Raw genomic sequence first — 13558 nt, 5'->3', positions numbered from 1 at the left:
AGGGTGCCGTGTTTATTGACTTTCAGGGACTTTCAGAACAAAATCATTCCGTGTACCTGCAGAGATGTTTTCCCCTAACTGCTGACTCCATAGATTCTCACTGGGCGTTGAAAGTCAAACTGTTTTTCTTCTGATTTAGGTCTTGTTGAGGATTCAAACCCTCAGGCCAAACTTTACTTTTGGATATGGTATGAATGCCTGCAGAGCGTGGCTCCCCTCTCTGCTGTGGCGCACATGGACTGCACAGCAGCAATATCTCCCCTCCAGTGTAGTTATTGACAGGGGCAAAAGGGGGTTTGCAGCCACCTCTTGCAACAAGGTGGAGTTTGACTTGACTGCTTGCAGCCATGATGATGGGCAAACAGGTAGGGAGGGCAATGTCACTCCCTCCCTGCCTTTTCAGCTTGCTTTGCCTATGCACAGTAAAACAGGGACTTACCCAGGAGGCAGTCTGTGGAGTTGAAAGGCTACATGCCGAGTATTCTCCTGGGACTGGATACTCCTGACATCCGTTCAAGTCCTCTGAAAATTGTGGTAAGTTATTTGGAGGGTTAGATGTGTTTGAGTCTCCAGAGGAAAAAAAGGGCCCCCAGGGGCATGCTCCGTTCAGTCCATAAACACTTAGTAAGTATCTCTGGAAAGTGCTTGATGCTCACTGCGTACCATCAGTTGTGAACTTGTATTGCTTCCATAGCAACCAGTGATGTTATCAACACAAGACTGACTTCACTTTGGGAGCAAGCAGATGTAGAAACTGCTGTGTGGTCTCTCTAACCCAAGACTGGGCCAGTAGTTTTGCCATCCCTCACCTGGTTCCTGTTCTGTAACGGGACTGGATTGAACCTGAGCAGTATGGTCTTGGCTAGGTTGTAGCTTATCTGTAGACCATACTGATGTATAGGCCAGCAGTCTGTTGGTTGTCTGTGTTTTGTTTCCTTTATACTTGTTTCAAACACTGACAGTGCTGAGGAGATTTTTGTGTAATAACCACCAAGAGAGTACCCCTCTGTAAGGGGAGAAAATAGAGAATTTGAGAGCATGTTTCCCTGGGAAAAGATAATTTATATGTTCTTTCCAGTACTCTCTGCAGTTAAATAGCTTCTCGGTCTGATTCACCAGTATATTAAAGCTGTTCTTTAGCACTCTGAAAGTACAAAATGGCTTTATAGTAGATCAAGTAATCACTGGAGAGTATCTCCTGGTGTTGGAGGATCTTATGCCTGGTTAGGTTGCCATGGTAGCTCCCATGCCATTCACTTTTCTAGGCTGTCAGCATCAGGAATGCACCCAGTGAAAGATCCAGTACCAGCTTAACTCCTTGGGATTTTCAGCATGTTCAGGGTTGTTCTGGGCCTGTCAGCTGCTCTGACTTTTAGTAGGGACAGATATAGAACTCAGCTAGACTCTATAATCAAAAACCTTGCTTAAAAGACACACATCCAGAAGATGTGAATTTTTTTTTTTTAACATTGAGTGTTCTGTGACTAAACTGGAGAATTGGGCTTTTTCAAATTCAATCTATAGGTTTTCATTTGAAATTGCAGTAACTAATCATTAAAAGTAAAATATCACCCCAGGTTTGAAAGCAATTTAGTTGTATGTATTTTCACTTCTCGGAGAGTGTGTGTGTGTTTATTTTTATATATAGAAGTATTAATTTTCATAATGACTGTACTAAGTCTGAGTGCAATTCTGGTGAGGAGGATTAAATTAGATTTGCAGGATTGAGCTCAGTACTGTATGGAAACAGAACCCAGGTGTTCCTCTTCATTTTGCTCTGTTCTAACATCATTGCTGCTTTTAACTATAAATTTTTAAACACATGGTATAGTTAATGTGAGTAACTTTCCTTATGTATAATGAGCTTGCATCATGCAAAGCAAATAAGGGTAACATGCAACAGGTTATGGCATGGCTGGGACCATTATAATACTGGAAGACTAAGGAGTCTGAATGTTAATGGCACTGTGTGTCTTGCATATAGTAAAAGGTCCTCCTGCTGTGGGGGAATTTTATTTTTTTCTTTAAGCAGCAGTGTAAAACAACCCTATTCCTACAGTTTAGCATTTTTCCCCTAGATGACAACGTTTCCCCCTCCCTCCTTGCCCTGACAAATCCAGGAGACTATCACTTAGAATATTGTTTATTAGTTTCTAGAATCAGTCAGTAACAGCATTCTTCTGCTCATAAAGTTCACTAAATGACTCCTTTTAGACAGAAAGGATCTTAAATTTTGACCAGGATGCATGACTGGAAAATGCTTTAGTAAATTAAACTCTGTGAGAAGCAGCAATGTTTTATTTTTAATGGAGAGAAAATTGTCCTGTAGATGCTTTTCTTCATGCCTTAATTTTGGGCTTTGCAATACTTTATTGGATATGACATTGAAGAAAAATCATACCTTTCACTTTCGCAGTGTTTTTAAATCAAAGGGTGAAGTTGGCATGTAAGCACCATAGCCATTATGGTCAGCTTCTCCGGGAGAGGTGACAGCGTATGGTCCTGTTGTTCTAATCCTTAATCCAAGGCACAGCCTTTTGCATGCTCTGCAGCGATCGCGTGGCACTCCTGGGACACGTAGCCAGGAATGGCTTCAGCTAGCAGGATCAGCGGCTGCGAGGGCTTTGAGTCAGGTTGTTCATTGGCTGCTGTAACCCCCAGGCCACTTATCTTCCCTCAAACACAAATGGCATTTGATTTGAAGCCTTTCTTTTAGGTCTGTTTGGTGGTGGTTTCGTTGTTTGGTTTTGTTTTTTTTTTTGTTTTTTCCCGTGCAAGACTTGAGACAAAAAGGTCTCAATGCTTTTGTTCATTTTAATATTAATTTGTATAGTTCTTATTTTATCTTACTCTGGTGGTAATATAGTCCCCAGACCAGTAAAACATCCAGCAAAAATATTTCTAACCTTTAGAAAACATTTAAATATTTCAAGAACACACAAGCTTTTCTGTTTCCAGGAGGAAGCTGGCCTTCATAAACAGTACCTAATGCTATTTCTCCCCATGCCTCCTACAAAGTAGGTCCTGAGCAAATGCTGTTCTGACTGGATGTGAAATCCCTTACTATATTTCAACTCTCTTCATTTATTGCTATAATACAAGTCTAGGTCTTACTGGGACCAACAGTTCCTTGGTATTTGGCATTTTTTTAGTGTGCTTGCTACTCATACAAGGACTGGCTGTTTCTTGTCCTTTTGAAGGCCCTCATCTCAGCTGTTCTTCTTCCACACACAGAGCCAGAAGTGAGAGTTGAGAGGACAAAAGATGGTGTTAAGCTGTCTTCTGGGGACAACTAGGAGTGTGCATGGCTCTTATTATATCAAAGAGCAATTTCAAAGCTGATTGCTGTTCTACTTTCTATGTGCCTGTGGGTCTTTGGAAGCAGATAAGTCATAGCGTAACATATTTAACCACAGTCCTCTACTTGTTCCCTTGGCACTCCTTTTCAACTTCCTATCTGTTTCCTGGTGGATAGGGAGGAGAAAAGCATTGTGGGGGAACTGTAGGAGAGTTGAGAATAGGGCCCAGTGTTATCTGTATCTCCAAAAGAGCAGCTGGACCATTTGATCCTGGATTTGTTTCTGGAGCTGCTGGACTGGTGTTCCTCAGACCTTTAATGGTACTCTGCAGCTCCAGCTGTGGCTCTAGCTCTGTAATGACGTCTGTCGTTCTCCTGGCAGAGTGTGGGGGGTTTTTTTGGTTTGGTTTTTTTTTTTTTTCCTCCTGGTTGGAGCAAACCCCAAGTTTTTTAAGTTCACAATAGAAGTCTTGGTTGTTTGAAACTTCAGATTTGAATGATGTTAAATCTGAAGAGTTCAACATCCAAGGATTACTGCCACCTGGTTTTGTCAGCTTGTGCTCTGATTTTTGAGGTCAAGTGTTTTTGTATGTAGACAAAACCAACATTTGTAGTTTTCCAGATGATGTTAAAACTTACTGTACCATGTCTTGGGGCAGTATCCAATTACAGTAAATATCACAGGGATGAAAGTGACTGATACAACCAGGCAGCTATGTTGCTTTAAAATGAGCGAATGGGCTAGCGTTCAACTCATCTGCCTCTTGGTAGTGAAATTATTCCAAAAGCTAACCAAACTGGGGAATGTTGTAAAATGAACTGAGGAAGGTTAGGGCAGCTAGTGGCTTATCAGAGCATCTCTGTTTGATTGTGGGCAGCTGGACCTGTTCAGACACTCTTTGTATATATTCTCTGATTTCACATCTCCATTTTGAGTGCCTCTATTTTTGGGTGCCAACAACGTGATATCCTACATGCCACTAAGTGAGGAGTGGTTTGCAGGTCCTGCTTGCTTCCAGGTGGGGTTTCAAGACTTCTCAAAGCATTGGGTCTGTGTCACCTCGGACTGGTTACCCAAGAAATGAGATGCTCAGTGTGATGTTTGGGCATGCTGGCAGAAATACCAACAAGGAATTGAAACTCCTGCCAGGGCAGAGGCCTGATGCAATATCTGTGTGCTTCTCATCTATGTCTGAAACTCAGGTTTTGAAGGCTTGGGTGTTTTATAGGTCTGAAAGTAGCATAAGAAGCCTGCTCAGGCCTAAAGATTTCTGAGGTGTAATCTCTAACAAGTTAGGAGGGATAGTTAAAGGCTGGCCTACTGGGTTCCCTTAATACGCTGTTCTTAAGTCCAAAATTGACTTTGTCATCATTTCACAGTTTAAATAACAAATTTTAATTTGTTAACTAGCAGCATGTTAATAAGATTTGTTTACACAAAAAAGAAAAACTAGTAGTTCTGGGTTGAGCTTTTTTTTTTTTTGAATGCATTGGATGGTACACGGATAGAATATTGTGGGTTTGGTTAGTCCTACAAGAAGTAATTTTCCAGTTATCTATGTATCCATACACTTATAGTTGGGAAAAAAGCCCTAAAACTAATAATTACCATCTCAAATATGGGTAGCAGGCAAGCATCCTAGGCTACTCCTCCAGTAGTGCTGCTGACTTGAAAAATGCATTCCTCTTATGTTCCCATTTACCTCCCAAGGATTTGCTTGGAAATGTTCCTCTTTCATTTGTGTTTTCAATCTACCTCTGTGTCCTTTCCCTGGGTGGCTTTTGTACCTATGGAACAAATCCCTTAGCTGATATGAAACATACCTTGATTACTTTATTCTCACCTGCCATCTTTGCTTTTATTTCCTTTGATGCTATATTTAATTTAGAATAAATCTTTGAGTTGTAGTTGCTCTTTGTATACAGAGGAAAATGATGAAACCCATCATAATGAATACCCAGTGTGTTGCTTTGCTAATGATACAGCTCACTAATCTGCTCAAATCTTGTGTTGATGGGAAAATATATTGGAAGAAGAAGAAATGAAAGTGAAATAAATGTTACATGTGTAAAAGTTTCATGTATGGTAAGGGAAACATAGTAGTAATACTGCTTAATTAGAAGCTCTATTAGGAGAATTTAATTGCTGAAAGAAAGTGTTTCTGGTAAAACACACTGCAGTGTTAAGGGAAATCCAAACAAATGTGTGCACACGTGTTACTCCTTAAATGCTTTCCAAGCTTGTTTTTAATGAGGCTTTTTTTTTCCCCCACAGTCACTGCTAATATAGAGAAATTTGGAGCTATTTCTTCCTGCCCATCATGCTGTGTGTTTGAAATTTGCCAGCTGAGGTGTGGCTCATCGTATAATCAATGTTGGCATTTGATTTCCACTCTGATAATTATATGGCTTGCTTTGCTTGACAAGTGCCTCATGTATGTGTTTGTTTATTGCAGTTTCACAAGCTACAAATGAGATTACACGCTGACCAAGTCAGGCTGGAACAAGTACAAGAGGAGAACCAGCGCTTGAATCACCAAGTTGCTAGTCTGACAGCTGCATTTATGGCACTGCAGAAAATGGTGAGATCAATATAAGAATAATAGAGGTTGTTTGAATGTTTGAGCCTTGGAAGCAAGTTAAACCACTATTTGATTTTTATACCGTTGAGGTTTTGTGTGGGCATGTTTTTTTATTGTGTGCTTCAGAACATAATTCATTGTGTGACTAACATCGTAATGCTATTTACTTGAATATATTATGAAAAGGTAACCTGGTGTTCTCAGTCATGCATATTTTGGAAAGCTTCCAAATGCAACATTGCCATAACTTTCTTGCATTGCTGTACCTAAAATATTCCAGAGGGGAGTTGAGAAACTACTGTGGGTTTGGTTTTGTTTCTTCTGAAAGGAGTTGGAGTCTGATACAGTTTCATTCTTCAAAGGAGATCATTGAGCAGTTATTCAAAATGGGGGAGGCACTCGACCTTTTCATGGCATGTTCTATGCCTTTTGTTGTAGGCAATAAAATATCCTCTGCTCTTTATCACTACTGCTTCAATAAATTGCATTCTGATAGATTTCACACAGTAATAGTATAATACATTTGTTTGGTACAATATAAGCCTATGCAAACAGTGTGGCTAAATTCTCAGTAACTGCATATGGATGTTTATAGTTTTTTACAGCTCTTGACATAAACGTGAGCTACAAAATGTATGGAACCTGCTTGTGCTGCATTAAGTGGCAGTAGTTGTTCCCCATCCACCAAAAAAAGACTGTTCTCGGTCAGATTAGTGCATAGGTAGGGCGTGTTGTGTATGGATTCCTTTATCAATAGAATGGTCCATAAGGATGAAATACTGCCAAGCTTACACTTCAATTTTCTTGTAGCCCTGTGCTTGAGGAACCATTGTTAAGTGCAAGTGAATGATGGGCCTCAGCTCCAAGTGCTAGACTTGAGGTCAGGGTGCACGGTGGTGAGAGGCTGCAGGGAGAGCAGTTGGCGCGGAGCCTTCTGTTTTCTGTGGCTGGCTATTTTGTGTGTGCCCACCCCCCAGTGTCTTCTCTGCTGGCCTCCATGCTTCTGGAGGGATTTGGCCACCTTGGTATCTGATCAAAGCTACAGCACGGCTGTGTGGAGGACTGTGCCGTGGGAGAAGGATGTTTTTCAGTGTGACTCAAAACTAAGGATCTTGTCTCCTGTGATCCGTAACGCCATCTATCTCTACAGCAAGCTGACACTAAAATGAAAAATAGACCATGGGATAACTTGCCACAAACTGCAGTTTGGTTGTCCTCAAACTGTTTGTGACTTCGCTCAGTAGCATTAGCTGGAAAAAGAAATATAGCTTCAAGGCTAGGTTCATGAAATGCAGAGAGGAGGAAGCAGTTCTGTTCTGAGAGCTCTGTGGTTGCAGCATTCACCTAGTATGTGTGGATGAAATTCTGTTGATCTCAGTGATGGGGATTTGAACCCTATTTCCCACCCCTGAGAGAGTTTTCTAACTGCCAAGCTGCTATTAGGCATTTTGGGATCAGCTGTTCGATGCCTTTTGCTTAAAATGTAGGTGCCTTGATTCTGGGTGAGGCTATGTTGCAAGAGGTTGTGGATTCTGTCTTGCTAAGTCTCTGGAGACAGAGTACTCAACAGGCAGTTAGCGTTAAGTGCTTTAGTATTAAGTTTTCCATGTACAGTGGAAGAGCCAAAGGCTGTTCTTCGTCTGTTCAGCAATCTAGACTCTTGATACTCCTGCAGCTTGTTCGGCTTGTGTCAAACATCCATTTAGACTCCAAAACAAATGGCTGTATTTTCAAGATTTTTGGAAAAGCAACACTTGCGTGTTGCAATGGAAGACAGAGGTGCCAGTGGGGAAATCAGACTGCACATGATCAAATGCAGCCCTTGATTACGCACTGACTATCTTCCAAGGCTGAGCTCCTGAACTGGAGTGCTGGGTCCCGCTTCTACTTCTCCCATCTCCACACTTTCTTATCTAAGGTATCTTATCTAAGGGCAGTCAACTTTGGTCAAATAGGTAAATGCCTGCATTAAAAGGCCGGGGCTGGCTTAATCTTCCCTAAATTTACTTGCCAAAAAGTTTAAAAACTGAGTGGTTCTTAGGCAGATGTCTATCCTCTCTCTGTAATCAAGGCAGTGGGATTAATCTCTCTTAATTTAAAGTTCCTGGAGCTTTCTCTGTCCTCTCATTAGTCATGGGAAGGGTAGAAGTGGCAAGTCATTTCACACATACCTGTTGTAATCATTCTCTGGAGGGGCTTCCCCTTGACTATGGAGAATGCTTGAATGACCAGAGGGTTCAAGTAAAGTAAGGAGATGTTCATCTCCAGTCTCCCCAGCTCAGTGAGGATAGCTTCTGGAGGAGGTAGCTAAGGATGTTCTAATTTATGCACCTATCTTAGATGCTTAAAGTTAGATTGTGTGAAAACTGCCTTTTGTTTAAAAGTGGGTTAAAACACTTTAATGAGTATAATTTAAAGGATACCTTTTATCTTGGTCTGGACAAGATCAAAGACATCCAGAAATTACATTAGTATCTGTGGAACAAATGAAGTGCTGTTTGTCTCTTTGGAAGCAATAATGCAACTGAAAAACAGTTTTTGAGCCGACTGGACTAAAGTTTTCTCCCTTTGTTACCAGTAAAGTAATACTCAAGGTATTGAGTCCCACATGAATATTGCTATGCTGCACATAGTAGACTTTTGTAGGGCAAGGTAGAAACAAAGAGGCTGATCTTTAAACATCTTTTTTTTAAACCAAGATATGTCTGGCAACCCAGAAAAATGTAGCCATGTAAATAGCAAAAGAACTGTAACGATTTTTCTCAAACCTGGTATGAGGTTATTGCATCTGTGTGTGTTAATAAAAAAAAATCTTTCCTCATTAAAAATGTCTTGAGTACTCCCAGCACCTAAAAACATTTGTTTGGTGTTTTTTTGAAAAAGGCACTTCCAGTATCAATATGTTGTTTGCAAAATCAGAGGCTTTTGACTGTATCTGTTTACAAGCACAGTCCTATAGCAGTGTCGGCTGCTGTGTCTCCAGGTTGCATTCACAGTTCGTTAGAAGTTGAACCCTGGATGCCCATCAAATCTGATGTTGCTATGCTTGTTGCATAGCTAGGAAATGAGACCTCTGATACTCTGCTTGGCTTTTTGCTGATAAAATGCTTAAATGTTCCAGCTAGAGTAGACCGGAGTGCAGAAGAACAGTCTGAGCTCCCTCCATGTTGCTGAGGCACGTGTACCTGCTTCCTGAGTCTTTACTAGCAATTGCAAGAAATAAAAGGCAAATATCTGGGCTGCTCCACCTGGACAGTGTAGTAGCTTTTAAAAAGATTGATTTGCTAATCAAAAGAGGCTGCTGGAAAAGCGTCAAGGCAAAGTACTAATTTCCTCTAGTTTTCTGTGTGGGGCCTTCAACTAAAGGAATGACTACTAAAAGAACTGGGTGTCTTCAAAGATAGCTCTGCTCTTCCTTTGCTACAGAATCTTTTATTTTCCTGCAGGCAGAGCAGTACTTTGACTCGGGAGCTGGCCATTGCTTGATGCAGAAGGGCAGCCCTGTGCTCGCTGCATAGCAAAGCACTCCTCACTTCTGTAAGCTATTGGTCACTACTCACTGTCACAGAACCAGGACCTGCGCAGGCGGCCTGAATGAGGGCTGCTCCCCAGCGCTGAAACTCTCTATGCTGCTTGTGCAGAAGTGCATGAACTCTCCTTCCAGCTTTGGTTGGCCGAAGTGCAGCAGGCTGGCTACAGAACCTTCTTCCCTTTCTTGCCAAAGCCCCTGAAATTAGGCCTGTGGTCTGTACGCAGCTCTTATCTGTGATGCTTGCGCTGCTGTGAAGTGAGGCTCTGTGTTGTCTATGATGAATAGATGCAGAAGCAGTTTCACATAAAAGGAGAGTAAGATATCCCTTTCAAAGATCTCAGACCCTTAAAAATACTTCCCCAAAACACATTATACTACTATTGGAAACATCTCTCAGACTGAGGGCTTGTAGTAAGAGAATGGCACTCCCATTATCGTCTTACTTGAAGGAAAGATTACAGGGAACCTTGACCTTGCCATGCAAGTCTACAAATACCTGCTCCCAGGGGGATTCAGCAGCAAGGCAAGGAGACAGGTCCTGAGAAGTCCATCTCAGTCTCTATCTGGACCCTGTGAGGATTGATGAGTTTTGGGTTAGGCTCATGAGAAGCACCTCCCTGGTGTATGTTTGCTAACACTGCAAAACATAAATGTTGACAAACAGCTGCAAAAAGGACTCGTCGGAGTGTGTGGAGAAGGGCTTCAGGGGCACTGACTTTGGTAATGTCTGTCTAAGGCAAAATAAAGGAGTCTTCTAGGAAGCTTGATAAACTGCATTGACAAGTTTTCTGGTGGTCTGGCTTTTAGCTAAAGAGTATTGTGAAGAGTAAGGTGACATTTGTCCGCGTAGTCTCGGAAGTTAACTTTGAGTCTGCATCTTAATATGTGATTCGATGGATAGTCTAACCTCATTGTTTGGTTTCTCTTAAAATAATGTTTTCAACTCTGAAAAGCAAGAGATGACTGAATTATTTTAATCTAAAATATATTTTAGTTTGTTTTAATAAATGTATAATTGAATCTGGGAAAATATTTTTTTGGAGCAGTATTTAGAGCAGAATTGCCCAAACAATCCAGTAATAACTTAAAAATTATATTTTAAGTCAACATATCAAAAGTTAAGTTATTTTTGAGATATAATAAAAACTAAAGCTATTCTCTTACAGGTAAAGGACTGTGTACAATGTCCTAGCATGGCAGTGCATGGTGAAATAGCTTGTGTTGGCAAAGGTGTTGCCGTGCTCTGATGTCACAGTGAATGTGGTGTCACGGTGCGTCAGATCACTTGGGTCAGTTTTCTGCAAACACCATGGTGTAGACATCGCAGAAGGTCACTTACTGCATACACCTTGATATATGGCAAGAAAACCCATCAGCCTTCCAGAATGGATTTCTCGCGTCCTCAAGGTGGTGCCTCTGGAGAAGTCAATACGGTAAAGAGCAAATTTTATACAATCCTGGCAAAACCACAAAGCTTTCTAAAACAGTATACAGTTTATATAGGTTAATTTAAGTATTGAAATAATAACTTGTGTGTTTGTAGCTGGGAAAAGATTTTTTTTGCTTTTGTTTTTACACTGGAGTTTCATCTTTTCACTTAGAGAAGGAACATGAAATATCAGTAAAACTGTTAGGATTTTGATTTGCAGGGTAATTTTGAAATAGGAAGTATATAAGCAGTCTTTCTCAGGGTATCCTCTTACTCTAATCCGCCAGAAAAGGACTGGCCATTTCATGAGTAAAACTGGGTTTTAAGACTTAAAGCTCCAAAACCAACCTGGGATTTGTTTCTACTATAGCTGAGCTAGTTTGCCTTTACTAAATGCTAAGGTAATGTAGGTGCTGCTAAAAGCTCCCTGGGTGTATTTGAGACATTTTAAGGTTTGTTTGCACTTATATTTGTACTTTGAAGTTGAAGAATCGTTACAACTGTCATAAACTTTCTTTTGGGATTATGGACGCTTGGTAGGTTTTCACTGCACTCACCTAATAGAGTTGGTGTGTGTGCGAGAGATGCATGCTTCTCTGTATTTGCCAGCTAGGACCAAATCTGGGGTGGGGAAACAGACAGTGAGTCACAAATGTGTAATGCACTGACAGTTTTGTGTACATAAGGAACTGATGTTGGGTATGAACCTTCAGTAACTGTTCTGTGAATTACCTGTGTATGCTTTCCTTCTGCTATTATTCTGTGGCATACGTTTCTGGGAGCCTATATCTGCGTCTGCTTGTAAAGCTCCTGTGTGCTCTGTGTGGCAGCGGAGTCACTTTAATGAGAGGCAAAGGTGCTGGCAGCCCCTGGGAGGCTCTGCCAGAAGCACGTTCAGCCCCCAAGTTTGGATTTGAGGTGAATAGACCTGTGCCAGGACTGGGGTGCAGGAGCAAGGCTTGGTCTTGACAGTGCCGATGCTCACGGTGGTAGACGACAAAAGCAGTAGCACGCTTAAGCTCCTCTTCTAGTGTGCCTATGGCTTTCCCAAGAGGGAGACCTGAATGGCTGAACATATCCTTATCTCCTTTGAGGACAGTCCTGGAGACATCAGTGAGACAAGCTGCTCCCAGCTGGTTAAGTCAACATGGGTTGGTTTGTGAGCAGTGGGACTCTGAAATGCATAGATGAGCCAGCTGGCAAGAATGGGACCACAGTTATTGGTGATGTTTTTGTGATGGTAGTCTGGATGCAATTAGGTTAAGAGGTGATTTGCAAATATTTTGTTCAATTTAGCACACCATAACTTAGCTGTCATCACTTTGCGCTCCTTTGCTTGGTGAGGTGAGCTTCTACCCTATCTTATCTCACTCTTGGTAAATGCTAAACTGCCTCCAAAAATTAATACCAGCATGCCATAAGTACGTCTGCTTCTTAATTATTGTTATAAGCAAGATCTACCTGCCCCATCAAACACGCTTGCATGGATGCTACTGCTTTTTTCCTTCCCAAGGCTGTGGTATTATATATTCATAATGACAAAGCAGAAGCAAGTCTCAGATGCAGATGCTCTCCTGTATCTTAACGGGACTGCTTCCTGTTTCTGCCACACCAAATAGAGCATCATTTAAGACTATTCTTTAAGAACTAGACACATGCAGCAGCAAGGAAACCTGTAACATAAAACTGTAAGTAGTTGGCAGAACGAGTGAAATGCAGAGCACATGTCCTATGTGTCGTGACATGACAACTGCAATCATATTTAGGACTAGACAAGAGGACGTGTCACAGAGAAATGCAATGACTGCATTTTGTTGTGTTGTTTCTTTTTTTCCCCAGCAGCAAAATATACCAAAATATTCCAGGAATGTAGCCCAGTTTCTAACTGAGATAATGTACAAATATCATAACAAACGCATACTGGTTACTAAATTTTTTTTGTTGTGATTTTCTTCTAAATTGTGGTTAGAAACTGAATTCTTCAGCTGCAATTGCAGTGAATAGTAGAAATGAGACATCCTTGCTGTGAAATGCTGCAGTGTACTATATGATGGAGGACAGACCTCGTATTACTGTTTGGATTCAAGTGAAAGACAATGCATCCATCTTATGTGTATATATAAATCTTACTGGTGAGGAACTAAATATTCTAGGGGCCTAACTTCACCCTGTGAAAATTCAATAGCCCACCCTCTTTTTGTGGCTCGTATGCCCTACTGGCAGACACAAATGCTTGGATGCAAAATTGGAACCTCTCTGAACTAACAAAAACTAGTTCAGGGAGAAATTACGCTACAGTCTCAGAAATACTTTTCATTTCTGTCTCTCAACAGAGGCTGTAGGTGTAGCCTTGACTTCCTTCATCTGCTACAGTGCTGAGCTGAGCTAATTTGTTGCAGGTCAAGACCAATAAGTCTCTATTTCTTCATGCTTCTCTCTGCTGACAAAAGAGATAGGAGGACAACCCAGGGGTAACTTGGTTACACCCTGCTTCATGATCAGGGCATACAGTAAAATTCCATCTGGCCCTTTACGAAGGGAAGTAGAGCTTTATTTCTTTTGGAGGTGGATGGGGAAAAAGAGGAAAGACAAATCACTTTGATATTGCTTAAGCCACGAGCAAGGCAATGGGGACAAGGCAGGACTTTTCATTTGTCTTTTTGAGCAATGGTGTGAATAAAACAAGAAGCCAATAGTTTCTTCCAAGCCGCTCTGCC

General features: G+C 41.3%; 1 protein-coding gene across 1 annotated transcript in view; it reads left to right on the top strand.

The window, feature by feature from the left end:
- The first annotated feature begins 471 nt into the window (after positions 1–471).
- The window catches only part of LMNTD1 (lamin tail domain containing 1), a 136994-nt gene continuing 123907 nt past the window's right edge, over positions 472–13558 (top strand). Inside the window, exon 1 of the mRNA XM_009879773.1 lies at positions 472–534. Coding sequence (XP_009878075.1) covers positions 472–534 — 63 coding nt within the window. The remainder of the gene's footprint in view (positions 535–13558) is intronic.

This window comes from Charadrius vociferus, unplaced genomic scaffold (assembly GCF_000708025.1).
Source record: "Charadrius vociferus isolate BGI_N301 unplaced genomic scaffold, ASM70802v2 scaffold90, whole genome shotgun sequence".
NCBI classification, from domain to species: Eukaryota; Metazoa; Chordata; class Aves; order Charadriiformes; family Charadriidae; genus Charadrius; species Charadrius vociferus.
This window is presented reverse-complemented; position numbering and strand designations above follow the sequence as displayed.